This window comes from Jatropha curcas, chromosome 11 (assembly GCF_041381405.1).
Source record: "Jatropha curcas cultivar XTBG-Jc1 chromosome 11, XTBG_Jcur_1.0, whole genome shotgun sequence".
Lineage (NCBI taxonomy): Eukaryota > Viridiplantae > Streptophyta > Magnoliopsida > Malpighiales > Euphorbiaceae > Jatropha > Jatropha curcas.
The window spans coordinates 937910-963168 of NC_143161.1; the positions used below are offsets into that span (position 1 = coordinate 937910).

Here is a 25259-nt window from a genome sequence, read left to right on the forward strand (position 1 = left end):
AATGTCACTCTCTCCTGTCTGAACGTGAAACGCGAAACTCAAAAACGCAAACACCCCTCCCAAAATATAAAAAGGCAATAATCCCATTGTTATTTGCTGCCTATCCTCTGTTTCTCTGCTAAAAAGGAAAGTGCTTTTTTTGTTTTTTTTTTTTGTTTCCAAGTGCTCAAGAAGAACAAGCGGGGACAAGTTAGGAAACCCTAGTTGGTTTTTGAGATGGCAGACTTGGAGAAACAAGTGGTGGAGGCGGAAGAAGAGGAAAGGCTGATTGAAGGAATGGCAGTGTTGGATTTTGATATGTTGTGTTCCACGGTGGCTTTGCAGACGCAAGGGAAATGGAGGAAACTGGAAACTGAAGATTTTGATGCTATGGATGCTAGTGGTGGGGAATTTGGAGGTGTTTTTAGGATGTGGGAAGGTGAAGTCCTTGGTTGCTTCGACGACCGCCGCATCGCTATTGAGTCCTTTTGGTATTTTTTTTTCTCTTTTTTTCTTCGAAATTTTCTTTTAGTGGTTAAAATTATTTCCGTTTTAATATTTTTTTTGCAAAGTTTTCTTGGCTGATTGCCTGCTAAATAATTTTCAGAACAAAAAGGGAGAAGCTGTTTAATTACTAGAGCAAGTACTTGTTTTTCCTCTAAATTCTTGTCACATATGGTCTAAATTTGCTTAATTGGAAAAGCAAGTTAAACGGAAGATTGAAATTTCATCATGGCAACTTTAAATCTCTGTTTCTGTCAAATTTTTTTCTTATCTTTGCAATTTTTCAAATTCCTGGAATTAACTGTGGTTTTGCTTTTGCAGTTGTCCATGCTACAGATTTGGGAAAAACATGACACGAGCTGGTTTTGGTTCTTGTTTTCTTCAGGTAAATTTTGCAATTCGATATTCAATAATTGTTTTTGGAAATTTGACTAAAATTTTGTGTTATAAGAATTAAGGATGGTGAAGTTTGACTTTTGTTCTCACCAGCTATTAACCTTACCTGGCAACTCTGTCTCTTTCAACTTCAAAATGATGCTGTTTGAAGGGAAATACTAAGAACTGTTATATGATTTTGCAGGGAACTGTATATTACGTTCTTGCTCTTACTGCCCTTCTTAACTTCATTGCATTCATAGTCACCAAGCGGCAATGCTTTCTTTATTTGGCAGCAGCATTTACTATTTCAATAGGAATGTATTTGGGTTTCTTCCGCACGCAGATGAGAAAGAAATTTAATATTAGGGTGAGAAATTTTGTCTCGTTTTCTTTAATTGTTTGCTGATCTGATTGTCTAGTTTAGATGTATGGTTATATTTGTGATTTGCCAAGATTCATCTTTTGAAATTCTTTCCTTGTTTGTGTCCTTAAAAGAAATGGATTTATCTTTTTGCATTATCTCTTCTTGTATTTACCTCCAGATTCAGTTTTGTGTTTTGACGTGTAACTGCTAGTGTCTTTTGTAGCTCACGTCAAATTCTTTCCGCATTTATATCAGAACCTTATGATTAGCGGTTCAATGTTTGTCAATGGCTATGTTTGTTTCAAAATTCAAAAAACTTTCAGGGTGCTGCTCTTTATTGAGATTTCGTTTTGATTATATTATTTGAACCATTTCTTTTTTAGTTCTGCTCCTCCTAACAGCTTTTGAAGTATGTCTAATTGTGGTAGCATTTTGACTTTTTCAATGCTTTTCCTTTCTGTGTGATGAAGCGCTCGCAGTGCTTGGATTTCTTTTTATCAGTTGCAATCTCTTCTGCAGTTAGATTAATAATGACACCTAATGTTTTGTTGGGAATATTTGATTTTCAGGATGGTGATAGTTCCTTGGATGATTTCATCTGTCACCTTTCCTGCCCCTGCTGTGCATTATCCCAGGTCTTTTTCCCCTTTCCTTAGTCTTATATATAATGCACAATCACTCCACATACCTGAAACCTGATTATTAGCATTCTTCTAATATGGAACAGGAGTCCAGAACATTGGAGATGAACAATGTCCAAGACGGCAACTGGCACGGTCGGGGTGACACATTATGCATAAGTGGCTTTAGTGAAGGAAACAAAACAAATTTAGAATTGCACCCGCCTTCTATCGTCTCAACCAAGTCTCCTGCTATCTGTAACATGCAAAACAGTTGAGATGTCGGTTACCACTCTTGAGCTTGGAAAGTTTGGACTTTTAGAAACATTAGTCCTCAATCCCAATTAATGCCAAGCCACATTTATTTGATGTTGGCTTTCAACTGAGTTCCTGAAGACACGGATGAATTGCAGGCCGGTCTACAAACTTAACGATTAAATGGAAGCATCGAGTTTTTGCTGCTTATACACAAGGTCAGTGCTTTCTGAATCAAGAAACTGACCTGGTCTGAAGTATATGATAAGGAAGATATTGCAGTCTATATCCCACTTGGGAATTGTATTTACACAAGTGTAACCTTGTTGAGGCTTGTACTCTTAAATTTAGATGTCAATGGTGAAAATTTATTGTCATTATTGTTACACACATACACATTTCTGTGGGATCTGCAAATGGCACTTTTAGCTCAGTTAGTTGATTTATGGAGTGTCAATTAGCTTTTACTGGGTTTGTTTTAATCAAATTGTGTACCATTTATGGTTTAATGAAATCTCTCAAATGCAAGAATCCTTGAAATGGTTTATCTGATTACATTAAACCTTTGGGGTTAACTGGGATGCAACTTCAGGGAAGACGTACCTTCCGTCAGTTACCCAGCTTGTGGGTTAAATCATGAAGGGAAGCCAGTTGGCCAGATGCTAACTCTGCCAACTTGCCCAGAGAGAATGAAGAGATGGGCTCAGGTTTTTAGTTTTGTTTGAAACATTTAACATATCAAAAAGAAGTCTTGGACTGGGCCTTGTAGACAGACGAGTTTATGTTCCATTTTTTTTTTTCTTTTTCTTTAAAAACATTTTATAGAAGGTTCAAATGAAAAACAAAAAGAAAAAAAGAGACAGAGCAGAGCAGTTAGAGATTCCTTACTACAAAATAGAATTTGTTGTTTAATTATGGAAATGATTTACAAGTCCACTATCTACTGATAATTAATTACTCCTACATGAGTTTCCTGTCCAGTGTCCAGTGTCCTGGGTCCCCTCTTTCTTCGAGAATCCATATACGCGTTTTGACATTCTTGTGGTTTAACCCTAGCATGTGGCTTGACAACTACGTTCTTCCTCGTTTTCTTTCTTGTCAACTGTCAACCAAAGTACAAGAGATCTTAAAACATTCAACCAAAGATTCGTTGAAAGTGATCCGAAAATGGCTCCATTCGTAAACATTTGAGCCAGTAATCAAATTCCAGTTGATTCTCGATTACATGGTAACAGAAAAAATTTGAGAAATTTATCTTTCTTATTTATGTGTTTTTCAGTCTTAATATGAATAATTTATTCTAAATAAATTCATAAGTGGCGGTTTAAATCAACTTTTTTTTTTTTCCCATTTAGTTTTTCCTTTTCATTGTGCACTTAATTTATAAATGTTCAGTTCATTAAATTTTACTGTCATGTTTCATAATACATGTCACATTTAGAATTTCACGTTTTTTAAGAAAATTATTAAATTTATCTAAGTTACAATAAATTATTGAGTAAATTCACTATATTATCTTTAATTTAATACTAAATTTTTAAGAAAATCATTAAATTGAAATAATAATTATTGGTCATATACAAATAAAAAATATGTAAAAAAACATTTCTTACTCCCTAAAACTACAAATGTGACAAGTATTATGAAACGAAGGTAGTAGATGAAACTCGTTTCATTTTCCATCAATTTTTCTACCAATACAATATATTACCTCTATTCCTAAATACTTATCTTATTTGAGAATATTATATTTCAAAATACTTGTAACATTTGTAATTTTTAAGAAGTAATAATTTTGTTTACATGTTTACTCTTTGTATATGACCAATAATTATTGTTTCAATTCCTAGCGTTGGATATATTAAATTAAAGCTGTATAATTAATTTATTTAATAATTTATTGTAATTTATACAAATTTAATTTTTTTTAAGATATGTGAAATTTGAAATATAAGAGGTAGTAACCTTAGTCAACCAAATTAAATTATGATTATGAGCATGTGAGTAATCGCTTTAATTAATTGTCGTTTGTAAATCATTCTGAAAACGGTTCAATGTTTTATTATAAACTCCGAGTCGCCAAATCTGAATGGGTGGAAAGATTGCAAAACGCACTATTGTGATTGAATATTTTTAGAAAAAGTTAATTCATTTTTTATAATACTTGTCGTTTTATCACAATACTAAAAAAATAATATATTTTTATTTATTAGAAAACTAAAAAAAAAAAAAAAAAAGAAAATGTTAGATATTGCCTCTAGGCTTCTAATTAACTTCCAATACCTTTCCATTATTCAAAGAATTTGACCTAGATAGGGTAGCAGGTTTACGAGCCATTTTCGTCAAAAATCCTGACAAGAAAATCAAAACTTGAAACTAAAACTTTCAATCCTAGTGTAAATGTAAACATGAAACAACTAACTGAACATTTTCTTTAGACAAAATGTCAACCGTACGTAACTTTGTTTTGATATTGAATATTTTTTTTAATTAAATTACAACTAAACACTATTTATTTATTACTCTTTTTCTTTCTTGATTTCAATAGAATCGATCACTCGATCTTTTACTTGAGAGATCTGAATCATTTTCACTTAAATCAAATGCGATATTAACAGAAAGTGAGAGCCACAAATCGTCCTATTGTACAAGTGCAGTGGATGTCTTATAAATCAATTAATTAAACAGTAATTAATTAATAATTATGCTAGATTGAATGCAAGTATATGTATATCCTGATGACATCATGATCCTGTGATCGAACACGAGGCAAGACCATGACTTGGAAGATCATTATGGGATTTTATACAAGTCAATATCTAATTAATTGTTAGTGTAATGCAAGTTGAGTTGAAATTTTGGTTTTTTTTTTTTTTTTTTTTTTCCTTATCATTATTTATTTAATTATTTTGTGTCATATCAATATGTTGTCATTGTTAAAGCATCATTTGAATGTTAATCACGATTCATATTAACTTGTTGGTGTCTTTCACCAGTGTTCTTCCACACGGTCGGCTGAATTTCAACTTTGTTGCTACTGTCTAACAATTAATAATTACATAATGCAAGCACCAAGTGAGCTTTTGCTAATAATTATTTTATTTTATTACAGAAACAGAATGCATGGATCTGAGGTGGAAACTTCCTGTTCCTTCCTTCTAATTTGCAAGAATGCAGTCTACCTTTGCTGTTTTTCTCCCTGCACTAGATTGAATTTTCGGAGATTTTTGAAATCCAAAGAGTTGAAGTTGTGTCTTTTAAATTATTTTTAATTGTTTTCTTAAACTAATTTGAGTATGAAGTTTAATGTAATTTGTCTTTATAAATTATTATTTTCTATTTTCTTTGAAATTTTTATAAACAACTTTGTTAATTAGAAACTTCGTTTGAGTTATTACATATATTCTTTTTCTCCTAATCTATTCCTAAGTAGTCCTAAAATACTTGGTCAAATACTTAAATTAGGTTTCTTGTTCACCACTTCATAACATTACATTCCAATTTCATTGCATGTTCTTCAATTGCATGTATGTCTCTCCTAATTTTATAATCAGCCCAAAAAGTTGGAAAAATTAGATTTTTTTGGGACTGAAATTATTTTATAATTAATTAATTAATTAATGTGAACACCGTTGAATTAAATGGAGTTTCTAGATTAACAATTTAATAAGTGGACTTTGAATGTAGTCAAAATTAAGCTCTCTTGTCTCTTAGGAAGATTAACATATGTTACTTGGGGAACATATATCCTATGTTCTTACAAATGCACAGATGCATGAACTTCAGTTCTGCTTGAACTTCAGATGCATGAACATATAATATGAAATTTGTTTATATATATATATATATATATTGTTCTAGAGACAATTAGATAAATTGTTCAGTATGTTAAATTTAATAACTCTATTCTGAAAGGTGTGTTTGGTAAGGTTCATATCGCTCTTTCTAATATGGGCTACATATAAACTAGTAGAGTGAAGAATAGTATTCTGTTTTATGAAATACTTATTTTATTCATTAGTTTCCACTTTGCAAATCAAACAAGGCCCTAAATGTTAAAAAGCTTAACTAAATATTTTTCTTAATTTCCAGAAAAGGATGTATAGATGATAAAAAATGATTAGCTATCAAGGAATTTAGTTTTGATTTAGTGATATTTCTTGTACAAGAATATAATTTGTAAGATGAAAAGTTTAAATATCATGGAAAATTTAATTAATTTGGTCGGATAATATATCTAGCTTTAAACAAATTTGACAAGGACGAAACTAAAATTTAAAGATAAAGAGAGCAAATTATTAAATATGAATATAAAGAGGTTCAAACGGTAAACGTGGAGACTTAAAATTATAGAAGTCCTTTATTTGAGATTAAACTTATTACAGAAAATTATTATTATTTTCTCCATGATAATTTTCCTCGTTAATTTATAGGATTGACTTGTCTATATTTAAATATGGATAAAATTGATAAAAAAAAAATAATTTATTGAAACCGAGGGTATTTTTTACCCTATGTTTTAAAATAAAATCATTACTTTATTGTTAATGGATGACTTTTTTTAGCTCAACCTTTCTTCTCTTATCCGGTCTTTCTTAATTAACCATCATTGAAACATATGATATATAACTATAAATGTCTCATCAAATTTGGATAGTGTGTTTGTAGCTAATAATGAGAAAGATGAGTGCTGTATTCTATGACAAAAGGCCTCTGAGGAAAGGCATATGGAGTATCGAGGAAGATGAGAAATTGGTAGCTTATATTAAAAGATTTGGTATTTGGAACTGGAACGAAATGCCCAAAGCTGCTGGTGAGAATTAACTACCTAATTGTATCTAAATCTTTCTTCTAGATATATTGATGAAGTAATTTAATTAAAAAGCCCTTGGTTAATTTTGTTTGCTTGGTTATATATTCATTTAGGGTTAGCAAGATCAGGGAAGAGTTGCAGACTTCGCTGGATGAATTACCTAAGGCCAAATATAAAGCATGGGAACTTCAGCAAGGAAGAAGAAGACACCATTTTCAAGCTCCACAAAACCCTTGGGAATAGGTAATTACTGATCGATCTTATATGAAGATTGGAGTTCTTTCTTTCTTTCTTTCTTTCTTTCTTTATTTCTTTCCCTTTCTCTAACAAAGAAAAGAATAAATCTTGACTTTTATTTCACATGAATAGCAAAGATAGAGCATAGTTTAACAAATTGAAGAACAACGTAATAGAAATAGATGACTAATACAACAAATAATTACCTTCCTTCAGAAATGTTCAACTGTTAGGTTTTTTAAAAGCCAGAAACCTTCAAATGAAGGAGAAGATATGTAAAGACTCAATAGAAGATCATTAGGTCAACAATTATTTTTCTTTACAGCGTAAATGATTTTAGTACCTATGTCCTATGATTTACTTATTAGCATGTTTCCACAAAATAATCTACATACTAATTAGTTTCTTTGAAAAATCCGCTATTTAAATGCTCTATAAAAAAGTTGTTGCAGCTGATTGAATCGTGAACATTTGGTGAGATCTTAGTCCACTGTTTGTTATTATAATTATAGTAGATGGTGTTTTTATTGTTACAGATGGTCTGCAATTGCAGCCGAATTACCTGGAAGAACAGACAATGGCATAAAGAATTACTGGAACAGCTATTTAAGGAAACGCTTGATCAACAACACAGCAACTGATCAATTTCAAACCCATGGACCAAAACCCAAGAAGAGGATCAAGTACTTTTCTGATCACAATTACTCATCAGCAGCTTGTACAATTAATCGAAAACCACTGGTTGCAGATTTAGAAAGCTCTAATAAGGAGAACACAAATTCATCATCAAGCTCTATTCAGCTTGTCAGTGAAGTTGATACAACGAAGGCTTTAGTATCTGATAATGACTATTCTCTTCCGGCTACAGAAGAGAATAGGATTGAATTATGTGGAGAACTCCAAACTTTATGTACAGAGGAAGGTTATCAGATTTGGCATGAAGAGGCTACTTATAATTATCATCTGAATGATTTACTTGAAAATCCTCATTTCTGGTTTGAGGATTTTCAAATTTCTGAAGAAATTCAATATTTGTTGGATCAACCATATTGTTCAATGGAAGGTTTTGGCGTTTGGTGGTAATAAATAAGGATTTGCGAGTGAGTTTCCATGCAAAGCATTTCATCTATAATAGTTAGTCATTGTGTTTCTTTCGCCTTTTGCGATGCTTTGCGATCGATCCAGTTAGTCTCCCTCCTATAGATATGATGAATAAGTGTACCTCTACATATTTTCGTCTCAATAAAAGTTTAATGTCTTTAGCTATGATCAATTAGTGTACTTGCTATTACGGTATATTATCATACTTTAATAAATTTATTACATGAATTCATTACATTTTGTCTATTTAAACTTACATTTCTTATGGTTCATCATTAAAGCGTCAAACCTTTTTTTTCTTTTCACTTTAAGAAATTTGTTTATGATAAAAGTAAAATTTATGAGAAATTAATTTGGTTTCCATTGTTTATAAATTATTAAAAATATTGCGCTTTCTAATAGATAAATTGGAAAAAATTTAGAAGCATGTAGATAACTTTTCCTTTACATATATTTTTAGTCCTTCTGTTTAAAATAACATAAATTTTTAATATTTTTCAACTGCCATTAACAAATTTCTCATAATTTTACTCTTATAGTTAATAAAGTCCTCAATATCACAAAAAAAATTTTAAGGTTTAATGCGAACAAATAAAAATCAATGAGAAAAAAAAATACTTTTCTTCATACATATATTTATAATAAAAATTGTTTACTCACTTCGGGTGTTATTCATGTATAATCGAGGGGATACATTTGATAAATTGTTGTGCCCAAACAAGCAAAAGGAGAAATAAAATTTTGTGTCGAAAATTCTTCCTACATGTTCAGTCTGGTAACCGCATGCACAGCTTGCACCGCCAACCGAACAACAGTCCGTAGGTACTATTTTTTTTTAATTGCTTCAGTTAATTATAGCTATATACATAACATGAGCCTTAATTAACCTTATTATAGGAAAAATTGAATGCCGTACGTTATTAAATCATTTGGAAATTAATTAATAAAAGATTTGTTCTTTTTGGAGAGAAAGAATAACTATTGTTACTTCCTACTACTGCCTCCTTCCCTTAATTAATCTTAAATAATTGTCATACGCCGTCACTTCAACTTCGTACACAAAGTTTGATTTTTATTATTCACATTTCAAACATGCAATTAGAATTTACAATTATTATTATTATTATTATTTGCATTTGGTGAAGGAAACTTCCTGAAATCAAAGGTTAAGGTCAAGATTTTATTCGCGGTACGATATTACATTATACTGATAAATAGATTATATATAATATGACTGTTTGTAGTCTATAATTTTGAACAGTTAGTTTAAACTAAACTAATTAGATTATAATTAATCAGAAGCTATCATCTCCTTAATTCCCATTTGGTCTGATAAAACCAAACCGAGGTCTACATGCAACATGTCTCTTTCGAATTCAGCTACATACCAACAAAGAAACCCTTAAAATAATAATTCAGACAGTCAATCTTCAACTTCATGCATGCATCAAAACGTCTTAAACCTAATATATATATATATATATATATATATATATATATATATATATATATATATATATATATATATATATATATATATATATATATATATATGTATATATTTCATAAATCAGAATCTGTTAATTTGCTAATTGACTTAAATTCATATGTCAACGGTGTTCACAATATAATCAAATTTCTTCCGAGCATTTCATATAAAGGTCAACACAGAAAACAAAAGGAAAATAAAATTTTATCGTTCACTTTTTAAATGGTAAAACCACAAATATATAACACTAATACCGTTGACATTTCGCATTTTACAAATCGCTAGTCAACTATTTACTGATAATAAATTAGTCATTGTGTTTGTGAAATAAACTGAGTTTCCTGTCCAGTGTCCCACACGGGAGAATATATACACACGTTTTGAAAAATTTTTTTTTTTTTTGACCATTTTTTTGTGGTCTCAGCCTCGTGGCTTCATGACTAATTCTTCCAGTATTCTTTCTGTCAACTGTCAACATAAAAATATTAAACTAAAAAGTGTTAATCTTTGATTATAATTATTCTAATTAATTATAATTATGTAATTAATCTTTGATTTAAACTTTGCTTTTCTTAGTGCATTTTTTATTTATTTTTTATCAAATTCAATTCTAGATAAATTTGACTCATTTGCCATCACCTTTTCCACCAATAGCATAGAGCTTTGAACTATATATAGTCAAACAAATCAAAATTACATGTGATTAATAGCTTCAATTGTCCTTTGCAGTGAAAATCACACATTCTTAAATATTTAATAAAACCTCCAAGTTGCCAAATCTGAATGAGAGGAAAGTTTCAAAACGCATTGAAGCCTGTCTTTTTCGCTTGCTTAGGTATAATCTTAATTAATCCACTAATTGGTGTAGTTATTAGTACAAATACATGTTTTTGGAGTCGTTGATTGTGATTGAATGGTGTTCAACATCGCTAATAATATTCAAACTTATCAGTACTTTGGTGGTATTATCTACATTTTTAACGACAGTTATACCCAACTTGTTAATAACTATATCCATTTGATGATGATGTCCAACTTTATTTTAATATAAAAACACAACATTCTTTGTATAAATGAATTATTATTAGACTTTTTATATAAAAATATAAAAATATATTGATCTGTATCTCATATCTGTATACGATTACCTTTTAATAAGATTTCTAGTTTTATTTTTCTAAAAAAAAAAAAAGAAAAACAAAGAATTAGTTTAAAATATTTCAAATTAGTAAAATGAAGTATAATTTTGGTATAGAGATAATATAAAATACAGCTGCCTATATTGCTGATATAAACAAAATGAAGTCATCAGCCAAGTGGCCATCTTTTTTAAATACATATCATCTGCACATGCTGCAAATAAGGCGTTAAATTATATATTCTGTCGTTGTAACAAGGAAATGGAAAATTGCTAATGCCAAGAACAATATATGGTTATATAAAAAAAGCTTATTATAACATACTCCATCCCTCTCGTTCAATAATATAATGTACTCATATTGTATCATTGAATTGCCAATTTTCATTAAAAAAAAAAAAGAAAATAATTCAAATCATCCTAATAATCTGAAATTAAAGCTTCCATGATTTGCATCCATCTAGCTATCTTCATCTACAGAAAGTGAAAAAAATTAACTCTATCGTGGCTTAGCGACTATTCTTTTGCAAATCTTCCTTGTCAACCAAGCATAAAAAGATTAAAATAATAATTATAGAAAAAAAAAAAAAAAAACAAAAAGGAAGACTGAGTAATCGTGTCCCTACATCATCAAATTTTGAAATTATTCCTCAGAAATGTAATTATTAGTAAAATATTGTTCCCTCTGGAGCCCTAATTTGAATTTAATAGTTGAGGTAATAATAAAAAAAATAGTTAACGCGTCTCAAGTGAGGGAACATATCATATCTGAACACATATAAATAGGTTAAGAGTGTACTAGTGTTTTGGAATTGATTTAGCATAGATACATGCTTATCAAAACAAAAAGTAACTATCATACATAGGTTTATACTACGATGCTGGTGATCATGGAGAAGAGAGAACAGCGATTGAAAAAAGGAACATGGAGTCCTGAAGAAGATCGAAAGTTAGTAGCTTATATTAACAGATATGGCATTTGGAATTGGAATGAAATGCCAAAAGCTGCTGGTGAGAATCCAGTTCTAATAATTGATTAATCAAAATGAAACTGTAATCAATTTGGTGGAGTTCAATTATGCAGTTATGTTAATTAGATTAGTAGAAGCTTAATAAATAGCTTCTTTTTTACTTTTTCTCTTGTTTAATTTTAGGTTTGTCAAGGTCAGGGAAGAGTTGCAGGCTTCGCTGGATGAATTACTTAAGACCTGATATAAAGAGAGGAAATTTCAGTAAGGAAGAAGATGAAACCATACTCACTCTTCATGAAATGCTAGGAAATAGGTAAGTAATGTTTATTTCTAAAAGTCAACTATTTGCCTTATGTTCTAGACTGGAACATTGTTGGATAACGTAAGCAATTCATTACCAAACCTAAGCAAATTTTGTGAATAAAGGGATTTAATTTTAGATATTATATGAAGAGCTTCTTGTTCTTTTCTTCACTTCTGTAACTAAGAAAAGTGATAAATTAGTTCTCACTGACGATTGATGACGTTTGTTGTACTGTGTTATTTCAGTTGGTCTGCCATTGCAAAGAAAATGCCTGGTAGAACAGATAATGAAATAAAAAATCACTGGCACACTCTTTTAAAGAAACGCTTGAGAAACAATTATAGTGTGCAGAAATCTGAAGCAGATCCCAAACACCAAAATTATTCTGAAAATGCATCAAACTCATCATCATCATCATTAACACCATCAGCTTCTGACATAACTTCATCATCAAGCTCCATTAATCTTGAAGAGAATAATAATAGTCTTCTCTCTGAATATTCAATGGAACTAGTTCAGGATAATGGGTTGATGAATACAGATCAGATGTGGCTTCAAGATTCTTCTATCCATGGTTGTGAAGGAACTGAATATTCTCTTGTGCGGACTGATAATGACCTGCAAATTATGGAGCAGGAGAATTTTTCCTTATCAGGAGAATTCCTGCAATTATTTGATCCAATGGAAGTCATGGAGGATGATTGGGTAACAAATCCGATGTGGATTGAAAGGTCTGCTTATTCATACAATTCCGATATTATTGAGCCTGAAAATAATTTCTGGGATTATTCTCCTCTGTGGCAATAATATTTGTCTGTCTCAGTTATCATCATGTTATGTTATATCTTTGATAAGTCAGCCAACATAAATATTTTTTTGGGTGGTTGGATCTAAATGAAATAGTAGAAAATATACTTTATGTTGAAAACTCTGAACGTTTCGGCTTCTATTCTATTACAGAAAATAGTTTTTTAGTGCCGAAAGAAAAAGCTTTGTAAACCATTGATGAGTTTCAGGTTCATCATCAGTTATACTAAACGAGTGTTATTATAATATGCATCTGAGTGAGTTCTTTCTTTAAGTTTTTAAGTTTTTTTAAAACACAAAAACATACAGCTATGCTCCACATTTGACTTATTATTGCATATACATTATATTAGTATTTGGGGAAAATAGAGAAAATTTAAACAAAGACCTAGACGAAGACCTGCATGGGAGTGCAGCTATTTTTAATTTAAATACAACTCAGCATTTCTTAAAATAAAAATCATAAAGTAAGAATTGTGTCTTACCTTAGAAAATTTTTTACTTTCAAAAATTTTTTACTTAACTATGTATTGATTATAATATATAATATTTCAAGGGAGTAGCTTAAACGGTAAACTATAATCAATAAGTGAAAAAGTACTTGGAGGGCAGAATTTAACAAACCTAGCGAGAAAATAACGATATGCATGTCGTTTATATAACAGATCATATCATATCGATTGGGCCTATGCCCATTTATCCCATGTCGTTCAATAAATTGGACCGGACTGTAACGAGACTGTTCCCTTTTTTAGTAACGAACTTCTAGTTTAAGTCTATTTCTAATGACAGAACGTCTACTATGGGCTCAGGCCCATTCCTTCGCAACCGCATCAAAATTGAAATTTATATGTATTTAAAATATAGATTATAAATTGAAATCAGATTTAATTAGGTTGGTGACAATTAAAAAGGTGGGGCCAAATTAATTTTTGTTTTGTTTTTTTTTTTTTTTTTTTTTTTTTTTTTTTTTTTTTTTTTTTTTTTTTTTTTGATTTGGAAGGTTTCAATAGTCAACTCACTTCTCCAGCAGAAGGTTCACACTCTTACTTCCTTCCCATCTCGGTTTGTTGAATGAAGCTAATATCAATTTCCTCACTCACTCATGGCCTCATCATTGTCAAACCATGACCCTGCACAACCAAATGCCTTAACAATTGCAGATATAATCAAATCTATTCCTAATTTGATCCTTCTCCTCTCCAACGCTAAAGATTCCATTCCTTTGTCTTCGTCAAACGCCATCAACTCCTCCCCCGATGCTGCCAACCCCGTCAGTAAAGCTGATAGCAATGGGAACAATGTTGCCGGTACCAGCCTTACTTCCCAACTCACCACTCAAAATGACAATAGTGTTAGCACAGTTGTTGGAAGCGGCTCTGCTCCTTTGTCCACGGCTAACACTTCTGACGGCTCTGTTTCCCGAACGACTCCTACGGCCACCAGTGGTAACAGCGTTGGTCGGAGCAACCATGTCGATGGGAACATCCAAAATAATAACAATAGCAGCGAGAGGAAGGAAGACGATGGAAGCCATAATGGCGGCGGTTTGATGTTAGGAGTTTCCGACAAGAAGCAGAATGATACAACTAGCAAGAAAAACGACGACAAAGGCACAATCAACAACGGAAGCAGCAGCAGCAGCACTGTCACTTATTCTCGCCGCGAAGACTATCAAAAACTGCATAACCAATTAGAGAGATTGGAGAAAGATCTAAATTTTATTCAAATTGCCTTTGAAAAACTGAAGGATCTAGAACTCAATGTAAGTGAGCAATTCATAACTCTTCAAAAACAAGGCCAAATCCTGAATCGCGTAGTTAACTACATACAGCAACCCCAAAATGGAACAAGTGCTTTCCCAACAAAGCAATTCCATGCCAATATTAAGGCTATTACCGATATGGTAATGAAGTTGAAGCTTCAGATTCCATCCCCCCATAAGATGAGTTTGGCTACTGAAGCCCATCGAACTATAGAAACGGTCAGCGGGCTTGATGCCCGTAACTTGATCGATGAAATGCTTGAACTGCCCTCGAACAAAAAGTTTCAAGATTGTTCTGCATTTAAAGATTTTGAGGAAAGTTATAATAGTCTTGATACAAGTTATAGACTTTGTTTGTTGTGTTTTGCGGTATTTCCGGAGGGTGCTGTTGTCAAGAAGAGGCTGTTGATGTATTGGTGGGTTGGGGAGGGTTTTATAGACACTCAAGACGGTGGGAAAAAGGATGGGGAAAATGAGCCCCCCAATAGTCAAAATGATCTGAAAAAGGCGTTAGCCGAGGAAGTTGCTTATAAGATTTTGAAGAAATTCTTGGAGAAGGGGTTTGTTGAGCCTGTTATTAGAAAACGGAGATTGATTGGGTTTAGAATGCATGCATGGATTCGTTATGCAGTTATTTCTCGCGCAGAGAAAGCAGGATTCTTTAACTTCGATAGGATGGGGAATCCTACTGCAGACTTCTCATCGTGTCAGAGAGCTTGCTTGGTGAAAACTGAAGAGGTATATTCTAGGTCATTGCTTATAAAAAATAATCATAATCTGCAGAAAAATCCTCATTCAGAATCAGAGCAAGAGAAACTACAACCAGAGAAACTGCGAACTTTATTCAATGTCAATGATCCTTATCCTGATTTTGAGTTGCAATGGTTCTTGAGGATGAAAAATGTTAATGTTCTTTGTCTGGGAAGGTGGGACAATTCATCTAAGAAGCATACAGAAGATGAGGAGGGTAAGAGGCACATTGAAGTAGAGGGCATCGAATTCTTAAAGGGATTGAAGAATATGAAGTATCTGAAGTATCTCAGCCTTCAAGGGGTCTCCAGAGTTAATGTGCTTCCTGATACCGTTTGGAACCTCCCCAATTTGAGGATTTTGGATCTTAACGCATGCCATAATCTGGAGGCACTTCCAGATAAGATAGTGTCACTCAAGAACCTCACGCACTTGGATATTTCTGAGTGCTACTTGCTGGATTGCGTGCCTAAAGGACTCGAGTCACTCACAAATCTTCAAGTTCTCAAGGGATTTGTAATTAGTGATTTGAAAATAAAACATTCTGGTAGTCTTGGTGATTTAGCAGGATTGACAAAGTTGAGGAAATTGAGCATCTATACAAGTAAGAAGGAGTTCCCTACAGGTCAAGAGCTGGATGCTCTTCGGCGTATTACAGGACTTAGAAAGCTAACGATAGAATGGGGAGGGAAATCTCTTGACAAATCAGGAACAAATCCAACTGTTGCAAAAAAATATAAAAGATCAACTGCCTTCAAACAAGACAACGACACTGGGATAAATCCACAACTTCCAGAAGGTTTGGAGAAACTGGATCTCCAGTGTTATCCAGGGACTAAAGCTCCCAGCTGGCTGAGGCCTGGCAAACTTGAGCACCTTAAGAAACTGTATGTCAGAGGAGGGAACCTCAGTGATATGGGTCAAGCTCGAGGAGGAAATGATAAATGGAACGTTAGAATACTGCATGTGAAATTCTTGAGTGAATTGAAGATGGACTGGAGAGAATTGTGTGATGCATTTCCAAATTTGATCTATCTGGAAAAAGTTAAATGTCCCAAGCTGACTTTCTTCCCCTGTGATGAGAGTGGAGTGTGGCTGAATAGAAAATTGTTGTTCGATAAGAAGCTGTTGGAAGAATTAGAATTCAGTTGGTCTTTCCTTGCTACTAGGTCTGGGTAAGTAATAAACATCTGTCTCCAAAGTATATTTTTTGTACTCCATTATTCATCAAAATGTCTTTCGATTTGTTTAGTTATGAGGTGCTTTATTGCTTTATACAATTTTTTTTCCACCTTATTTAGATATAGCATTTGCTAGATGGATTTTGTTTTCTTGCTTCAGAATTTGACAAATCTCTCCAGTCTTGAAGATAATTGTGTTTGAAATAAACAGAACCGAGATATTTCCGATTTATGATAATCGCATATCTATTAGTGATGCTATGTACATATTTTTATATATTTCTGGAGGCTGTGGCATGAAAATTCTGATACCAAACTGTAATGGAACTGTGGCCTTATGATAGAATAATGCATTGTGTCTATATCATTGCGTGATAAAATGCAGTCTTCATTAACATAATTGAACTGCTCCTAAATCAGGGGAAAAAGCCTTTTTATTGATATCAAGTGATGGAAATGACAGTGCAAAGCCAAAGATTTAAGGGGAAAAAAAAAAGATCATTGACCAATTAAAATGCTATCACTTGATTGTTGTGTTTGAATACTCTGAGTAGGCACAGATCCTTCTCTAATCTGTTCTCTCATAATCTGCCCCATCATTTTTGCAGCTAAAGGAATGCCACCACACTTGTTCACTACTTCCCTTTTCAGTTCTTCCTCATGTGGTGGGCGAAACGGTTTCACTTCCTGCTCAATTTCATCTCTGAATATATCCCAGCAAAGATCTTTGTCCGCAAGAGGTAGAAGCCGATGTATATTCTCCTCTCCAACCATAATTTTCATAACTTCCTCACTTCTGCTGGTAACTATTATAGTTCCTCCATAACCCTTTGGCAGTCCATAAGCAAGGCGTTCTCCCCATTGAACATTGCGAGGCAATGAAGCATTCAAGTTGCTGTACCAGTCGTCGCTGTCCTGCACATCATCCAACACTATCAGGTACCTCTTGCGCATCAACTCCACATGTAGTGCACAGATTAGCCCAGCTAAGCCATGTTCATCTGAAATTGATTTCACCATCTCCTCTTCGACTCCAAGTGAATCCAACATTCTTAAAACAACTGATTTCTTTGGATCATTGTTATTATCTTCTTTTGCCTTTTTTGACATGTGCACCCAAATCCTAGGGACAAAGTGATTCTTCACTTCTGGCCTCGTCAAAAGCAGTTGGCAAACTGTGGTCTTTCCTGCACCTCCCAATCCTAAAATTCCAACTGTCTTGAAAAAATTAATACCCACTGGATTAACCAGCGATTTCAGTAAATACATTATTTCCTCATCAAATCCATAAACCTTAGTTGGGAGTTGGCTAGCTGAAGATGATGAGCCAGATTGGAGATCGTTATTGTCGGTCGGGGTAGCGTTTCCATTTTGACCGTTGATTGACGGTTTGATATTTTCGATCTCGGTCTTGATTTTTGACAAATTCTGCTTAATTCTATTGAAAGAAGTCGAAAATAAAGTGTGCTTGCCCGAAAGCGCATGGCTTTCACTGAAAAGGTCGTTGAGGGTGTAGAGTTTTTCCCTAATTGCTGGGATATCGGAAGATGAGCAAGACGAAAGCTTTTCTCTAAGCAACTCCTTGAGATCTTTAAATTCTTTACCTAAAGGAGCTTTTGAAGATTCAATGCCTTTGCTGAGTTTATCCAGCAGATAATTTTCAATCTCCTGGGCCATAAGAGTTAAGCTAATCTCGCCGGAAAAGGATTAGTAGAAGATTGGTTGACAGCCGTCTGCTTTGCAGAGACGCAGACATTTGAAATTGGTGTTCGTTGACTTAAGCTGGGTCTTCCATCTTGGAGTCTATTATTAATTATTAATAATTAATAATTAATATTAGTGGGTCTCACCACCGCCAGCCTCCTTAAACGTTAAACCTCTAATTGCAATAAGTTTTTTTAATATAAAAATCAGCTAAAGGACAAGCAATATGAGGTTTCTCCATCTGGATTGTTTTATTATTGTTTGCCTCTGATTTTACAATTTTTTAATCAGAGAATCTTTCAACTTTAAAATTGGATCTTGCTATTGTCGTTTCATCCGCAAAGACTTGTCGTTTGTTTAATATATATCCATCACTGTCAGTTGCCCGCATCCCTTCCATTCCATCTACTATTACATAGTCTACTGCATAGGCTTATGGACTCTTTAACTGTAATTTATCATGTCGGGTTAAATAAATTACTATATATATTTTATTTAATTGATTATAAATTACTGTATATTTAAAAAATAGTTACCATGAGTTTACGATTTATAGTTCCTGTATTAAACAGTACACATAGCCTAAGTGTCGTATCAATCTGATGACATGTGATCAGGTCATGCTGATGTCAATAATATAATATCGAACTAAATTACGGGTTTTTCATGCTGGATAGCACCTAGAAATTACCTGTTTTTAACCACTGTCTGTACTAAAATTTACTGCAAAATCAGCAGTTACCACTACTTATTTTGTAACACGAGAATTTCTGAAAGTTGCAGCCTTTAGCGGTTAATGGTATTGATTTGCTAAAGTCTTGGCAGAGGACTTTCACTTTCAACCGAAAGCACCCCTTTTTTTTTTTTATGATAAGGTAAAAGATTTGAAGGGATGACCCTTATTTCCAAAATTATGAGTGTATTAAAACTCATCGGTGGTACAGACAGAGTTGAGAATAACAACTTCAGAGCAGGAGCATTAATAATAAGTTGAGCTTTCTATGTATGAGATTCAGAGCCCGATAGAAGCAAGCAAAAGATTGTAGTATTTAATTCTAAATCCACATTTAAGAATAGAGGCATAAGCAATTGCTTTCAAGCACATGAATAGACCTATTCCTTCGACAAAGATACTTTCAATCTTTAAGAAAGCTACGTGTCTTGCACGTCGTTTCTCCTCTCTTATCTTCACACGTCCTATTGACACTATCAACAACTACTGTAATTTATTTCCCGCCAGATTTCTTTACCATTTCCTTTGTTTCACTTTGCTCAGTGTTTCTCAAGAAAATTTATATAAAAAAAAATTAATGAAAGCATTATAATTCCCTCCCTGCCGCCAGGCAACAGACAATTCCAAATTCCCAACCCAAAGCATAATCACAAACAAACATTCAAAGCTCTGTTTTTTCTTTTCTTATTTTTTGGTGAGTGAGGACAGTCTCTGTGGTTATTTAGAGAATTGGACCAATTGCAGAGTTATCTGGTTCTGGTGTTTTGAATATGTGAAATTAATTAAGAGCTGGACCATATGGATATCGTCACTTGCAGTTGCTGTAATAGTCAATCCTTTTTCGCCTCTTCGTATCTCTCTTCTCTGGCAATGCAGAGGCAGAGATGCTAGTGGTCTCACTTGCTGATGATGATTTTGTGCAATGCCTGTCCAGCACACTCAATGGAGTTCTTGTACTTGAAACTGTGTCCAATATTGACTCGCTCCATTCCATTTCTACCATTTCTTGCACTGCATTAAAGCATTTTTCCAGCTTCTCCTAAAATCATTTTCCCAATGTTAACTACTGTAATTATCAAAGTAACTATTTGCTAGCTTAAAGAATCCAAATTATTTGATTATTTGTTGCTTACTCTATTTACACATTCGCAAGAGGAAATCGAACATTTGTATGAAGGAAATTGCAATGGAAATAGTTCATGGGAAGCTACAAGAAGGGCTGATGCCGCAATAATTGATGGCTTGAACTTCAGTAACTTCATTTCTGCATCAATAAAGAAAAAGAATTGAACTATATTTACAAGGAAAAAGATAAAGAAAAATATAAAGTTTGAATTGTATATTGAACTAATTACCATTATGAGCTTGGAAAATAATCTGAGTAGCTCGATCTTTGAGAGCTTGTGTTAATGGTGGGTCTTTGAGATGAAATAAAGAAATGAAGAAATGAACGAAAGAGAAAGGTGTAACAGATCTCATTCGCCAATTCAGAGCATCAAGAATGAGAATCTCCATTCGACTAATTGTTTGCATGTCGAAAATAAAACTATCTTCTCCCTGTTTCATTGTTTGAATCGGTCAGTTAAATATCTTAGACTAGATTGAATAATAAAGTAGTAGGTCCTACCTGTAAATTAGAGAGTGAGAAATGTGTGTTCCTCATCTTTGCCGCCAGAGAAAGGCAAGATACTACAATAAGTCTTAGAATCCATGGCTTTTCTTGCTAAAGAAAAACTATCAATTAATAATCAAGAATTCTAAAACAAATTAAACATCACAATTATGTTTTTCAGATTTATACCGGAATTTCTTGCGTAGAAATGAATCGATCCATGTAATTAACAGCAAGATAAGCAAGAAAAGGCTCAAGGTTGCAAGAATACTGTGCCTACAGCCAAACAAGAACAAGATTACAACAAACCACAAGAAATAAACAAGAAAATGATACAAAAGAAGCATTTTTTTCTAAAAGAGAGAAATTTAGTGGTTTTACCTGTAAAGCGAGAGAAACAGCTTCTTGACGGAAGGAGGAATAGAAGTTGCAGGTTTTGAAGCATTCTAACAATTTTGTTGAAGGCATATGATCAGATTCAGAGGCAAAGAGGTCCGAGATAGTATCAGAATGGTCGTCTTTCAGGCTTGTCAATGGATTTTCAAGATCGAAATTATCCATTCTCTTCTTCTCCTTCTTCAGGTATTTTCCTTTTTTCTTTGTTCTGTTTGTCTGTTTTGGGCTTTGAGAGTGTGTTCAACTGTTTATGTAATAAAAAAAAAGGATAGAATAGAAGAGGAGAATGAGAAAAGTGAAGCAAAGAAGGTGCGAAATAATAATGGAAAGAGAAGCTTCGCTTTCTGTGCTGGAAAAAGAAAAAGAGAGAGAGAGGTAAGAGACTGTGTTGTTAGTCTTCAACTTCATTTCTCCCTCTCCTCTGTTTCTTTCTTATATATGCGTTGGTCCCTGCTCTTTCTCTCTTATTGAAAAAGATAACAGTAGGTTTGAGGTTGTATTTTTTTTTTTTTCTTTTTTTAGTTTTACTAAACATATATTTTTACCCACATTTATCTTTTTCATACAAAAATGTTTTGAAATTTGACTGTTTTCCAAAAGCCTGTAAAGGCTAAAGGGAATTCAGTAATAATTAATTTCTGTTTGGGATTTAAAATAAAAAGAAAAATAAAAGGAATAATGAATTTTCGTTCTCTCTTTTTTTTTTTTTTTTTTTTTTCCGTGTTTCCATGTTCCGAATAGCAATACTTATCCTGTCTTTGAACCCTTTAATTTTACATATTTGAGTCTAAAATGGCATTTAGTTAAACTTCTCGTCAATTTTACGGAAACACAACTCATTTCAGCTCATTTAATCATTTAGATTTAGATTTTACGAAAATACAACTCACTTCGGCTCATCCAATTATTTTTTTTTAATAAATTAAATTACATATCTAATTAATGTAGTAGGTAGTAATAATGCAAGACCAATTTCCTTTTCTCAAATTAAATTATCTACCAGTGATATTTTTTTTTTTCATTGATTTTAAGTTTTCTTGTTTTCACATGTAGACAATTACTCCAGAAATGTATTTTTCAATTTCACACTGCATATAACTTAATGCCGTTTTCCAAATAGTTGACAAATGACACTGTTTTCAAAAGCAAAAACCATATCACATGTATCTCATACACTTAGAAATATTTTTGACACCAAACCTAATCCTAAACTGATATTTGTGCTCTTAAAATATGGATAAAGCTCTTCTCTTTGACTTGAGAAGCAACTCAGTCAAACCGTTGCTCTTATATTTAAATAAAGGTTGTTATATTATATATTACTATCTAACTTTATTTTATTTTTGTTCCTATGTGCTCTGACCATGAGATGCAAATGCATTCTAACTTTTTTTTTTTTGACCTTTTTTCTACTAGGGCTTTCTGTGCAGTCACATCTTTAATTGCGGAGAGCCAGACTTCAAAGTTAGAGGCCAAAGAAAACAATTAAAAAAATTTTACAAAAACAATGTTAGGAGGTCAGAGGCCTTCGCCATTTCACATCTTGAATATAGAAAATTCAAAAATTTTGGTAAGTTTACTCCTAGTCAAAACAAATAAATTAGGGTTTCTAACTCAATTTCATTAGAATTTTAAGATAGGGTTCGTGTTATTTTGCAATTGATTGTGAACTAGGGTTCATTACAAAGAAAGGTAATCTGTGAATGAAGAATCAAAGGTTGTAGGGTCCCTTAAACAGAAGCAGGCAAGACAGTACAACAGAGGAGGGTAGAGACAGTTGTGGTAAGTATTGTTCCTACGATCCAGGATAAGAGATGAAGCACTTAAAAGAAAATGCCACTAAATCCAACGTTAAATACTCATTTACGTCGGAGCTGCTTACTAGCTGGCTTGCCAGCTTTTGTATCAGCTTTTTCTATGAAACAACAAAGAGAAAGAGATAGAAGGAGGAGAACAATGAACAGAAAAAAAAAATAATAATAATAAATAAATATCTCTTTCCCTCCTCTCTAACAGTAAATTTCTATTTTAATTTTATTAATTTTGGGTTATAAGTTATAACCCATTAATTAAATTGAAAGAGAAATAGAAATGAGAAAAAGATAACGAATGAAGGGAGACCTATCAAATTTGGAGATGTTCTGAAAATTGAAGTTATAGGGTCCATTTGGTTTGTGATGCCCAGTTGCTCATAAAACATACTGTGCATGACACTCACGTGTATTCCATAAATGTCGGATTTTCTTTTTTCGTACAAATTTATCAGATATGATTAAGGTGGCTTCTAAATTAGACAAAAAGAGATTATGTTCAATGGAATTACAAATTTCGATTTATTAGAATAAAGGAGACAGCATTCATAAATGTAGCTTGGCTTCTTTTCCTGTAGACAACTTAAAACACGTAATTGCCCCATGCATCCCTTATATATATATATATATCTATATATATGTTGACATAAAGACAAATAGAATATACTGCGCAATTGCATAACACCAAATAGGCCACTCCAAATTAAATACTAGAAAGCAATTTTTTTTTCTTTTTTTTTTTTTAATTTTAGCCTCCCAAATCTTGATATTTTTTTTTTACTTTTCTAATTAACTTCAATTCTAGCTCGGTGAATATGAAGTGTGCATGTATATATTAACATGTTTTGTCACAATTGGTTGGATTTTAATAAAAAAAAATATATGTTATGTTATGTTTTTATCTCGTTCGTGTATTCTATGCTTTCTTTCAAAAAAAAAAATGCAAAAATTTTTACTATATATTTAAAAAAAATTTAAACTATATAAAAACCATAAATAGTTACATTTTAATTAGAAATTTTTCTTCATTTGGTGAGTGTAAAAACAAGCCTGTCGTCCCCATCAAACAGTGACAAGTCCTCGTTCAACGTAAATTCTGCATTTATTTTTCTTTGTCTTTCTTCTTAAAAAAAACAAAGAATAGATGGGAATTTATATATATAGTAACAAAATAAGTAACTATATACATAAATTTATATATACAGTAAGATTCAATTTGAATATCCAATTTTATTTAAAAAGAATAAAAAGGAAGTGTTAACATAACATGAGACTCAGATTTCTTTCCCACTTGTAAAAAAATGTCGAAGTCATGGAGGGTAAGAAATCCAAAACATCTCGTCCCATTGTCTGGATTTAGGCATGCCAAAATCAAATGGGGACAGGAAGAAATCATAACAAAAAGGCCAAAGAGTACTGGATTCGTTTTAACAGTAAGAAAGGCCATTAATTATTGATGTGGGCACAATTAATCTCACATGCTCATTTCTCTAATTATCAAATTCACATTTTATTTAAATTATTTAAATTTGGGATAGATATGTACGAATAATTAAAATTGGCAGGCGGTGTATAATTGAATGATAGGTAGTGCAATTGCCAGAAAACGATGAGGGCAATTGCATTTCTCTTGTCTTGTCCCTCACCGGGGACACTGCTTTTTCTGTGCTCCTTCATCATTGTAGAATTGTAGTGATCAATCATCATTACAATTCCGTGGTCAAACTGTTCCAACATTCGACTTTTTCTTTCATCCTAAGGTTATTTTATACCGTATTTAGCATTGTACATACAGATGAATAAATAAATATATACACATACGCAATCATTGGGTTTCTATTTTGTCAAGAACCCCAAACCCAGAAAAATATGAAGAACAATCATCACCCTTTGGCTTAAATTTCAGTCCAAGACTCATTAACATCATCTTCAATTGGTGTATATTAAATCATTTTACCATCATTAATTCCACTTTCAAGTTAAAAGTATCATACTGTTGAATGATTGAATCATAAAGAAAACATTATTAAGTTTCAAAGTGTAAAAGGTAATTTATATATTAGTAAGGATTGTTTTTTTGGTAGTGTTTGTAGCTTAATTAGTGATAGTTTAAATATAATATGCCTGCTTGGCAGAAATTTAAGTTGGTTTTTTTTTTTTTTTTCTTATTAGATTTCAATTAAAATTTAGATTAGCCATGCTTGTAAGGTTAGAGTTTTTAGTGGAGACTCAAACATGTACACATATAGATGGAGAAAGAGAGGAAAGACAAGAAGAGAAGTCAAAATAGCTTTTAAAGAAAACCTTGAGCTGTCTTAATTTAGGGGTAGAGAATGTGGCTTTTGGT

General features: G+C 32.5%; 5 protein-coding genes across 5 annotated transcripts; 4 read left to right on the forward strand and 1 right to left on the reverse strand.

The window, feature by feature from the left end:
* The first annotated feature begins 2 nt into the window (after positions 1 to 2).
* Positions 3 to 2645, forward strand: LOC105649436 (PLAC8 family protein). Its single transcript, XM_012236073.4, has 5 exons — positions 3 to 470; positions 805 to 868; positions 1064 to 1228; positions 1795 to 1860; positions 1953 to 2645. Exons 1-5 carry the CDS (start codon positions 217 to 219, stop codon positions 2121 to 2123), a joined length of 720 nt encoding a protein of 239 aa, XP_012091463.1. The 5' UTR covers positions 3 to 216; the 3' UTR covers positions 2124 to 2645.
* Positions 2646 to 6783: 4138 nt separating this feature from the next.
* On the forward strand, positions 6784 to 8233 carry LOC119371457 (transcription factor MYB15-like). The gene is made up of 3 exons (XM_037641628.1): positions 6784 to 6913; positions 7027 to 7156; positions 7687 to 8233. The coding sequence occupies exons 1-3, from the start codon at positions 6784 to 6786 to the stop codon at positions 8231 to 8233; spliced, it is 807 nt and encodes a 268-aa protein (XP_037497556.1).
* Positions 8234 to 12032: 3799 nt separating this feature from the next.
* Positions 12033 to 12999, forward strand: LOC105650130 (uncharacterized). The gene is made up of 2 exons (XM_012237010.4): positions 12033 to 12162; positions 12399 to 12999. The coding sequence occupies exons 1-2, from the start codon at positions 12071 to 12073 to the stop codon at positions 12958 to 12960; spliced, it is 654 nt and encodes a 217-aa protein (XP_012092400.4). The 5' UTR covers positions 12033 to 12070; the 3' UTR covers positions 12961 to 12999.
* Positions 13000 to 13976: 977 nt separating this feature from the next.
* LOC105649438 (disease resistance RPP13-like protein 4) lies at positions 13977 to 18859 on the forward strand. Its single transcript, XM_012236075.4, has 2 exons — positions 13977 to 16650; positions 17265 to 18859. Exons 1-2 carry the CDS (start codon positions 14066 to 14068, stop codon positions 17266 to 17268), a joined length of 2589 nt encoding a protein of 862 aa, XP_012091465.1. The 5' UTR covers positions 13977 to 14065; the 3' UTR covers positions 17269 to 18859.
* A 400-nt stretch (positions 18860 to 19259) lies between these two features.
* On the reverse strand, positions 19260 to 21518 carry CYCD6;1 (Cyclin D6;1). The gene is made up of 6 exons (XM_012236076.4): positions 21087 to 21518; positions 20895 to 20981; positions 20721 to 20816; positions 20449 to 20650; positions 20227 to 20357; positions 19260 to 20132 (listed from the first exon to the last, which is right to left on the reverse strand). The coding sequence occupies exons 1-6, from the start codon at positions 21264 to 21266 to the stop codon at positions 19902 to 19904; spliced, it is 927 nt and encodes a 308-aa protein (XP_012091466.1). The 5' UTR covers positions 21267 to 21518; the 3' UTR covers positions 19260 to 19901.
* Positions 21519 to 25259: the final 3741 nt, after the last annotated feature.

Coding starts and splice junctions, on each gene's coding strand:
- LOC119371457 (XM_037641628.1), top strand. CDS start 6,784: ATGAGTGCTGTATTCTATGACAAAAGGCCTCTGAGGAAAGGCATATGG. Junction 6,914..7,026: donor CGAAATGCCCAAAGCTGCTG/GTGAGAATTAAC, acceptor ATATTCATTTAG/GGTTAGCAAGATCAGGGAAG. Junction 7,157..7,686: donor CACAAAACCCTTGGGAATAG/GTAATTACTGAT, acceptor TTATTGTTACAG/ATGGTCTGCAATTGCAGCCG.
- LOC105649438 (XM_012236075.4), top strand. CDS start 14,066: ATGGCCTCATCATTGTCAAACCATGACCCTGCACAACCAAATGCCTTA.
- LOC105650130 (XM_012237010.4), top strand. CDS start 12,071: ATGAATTACTTAAGACCTGATATAAAGAGAGGAAATTTCAGTAAGGAA. Junction 12,163..12,398: donor CATGAAATGCTAGGAAATAG/GTAAGTAATGTT, acceptor GTGTTATTTCAG/TTGGTCTGCCATTGCAAAGA.
- LOC105649436 (XM_012236073.4), top strand. CDS start 217: ATGGCAGACTTGGAGAAACAAGTGGTGGAGGCGGAAGAAGAGGAAAGG. Junction 1,229..1,794: donor GAAAGAAATTTAATATTAGG/GTGAGAAATTTT, acceptor TTTGATTTTCAG/GATGGTGATAGTTCCTTGGA. Junction 1,861..1,952: donor CCTGCTGTGCATTATCCCAG/GTCTTTTTCCCC, acceptor AATATGGAACAG/GAGTCCAGAACATTGGAGAT.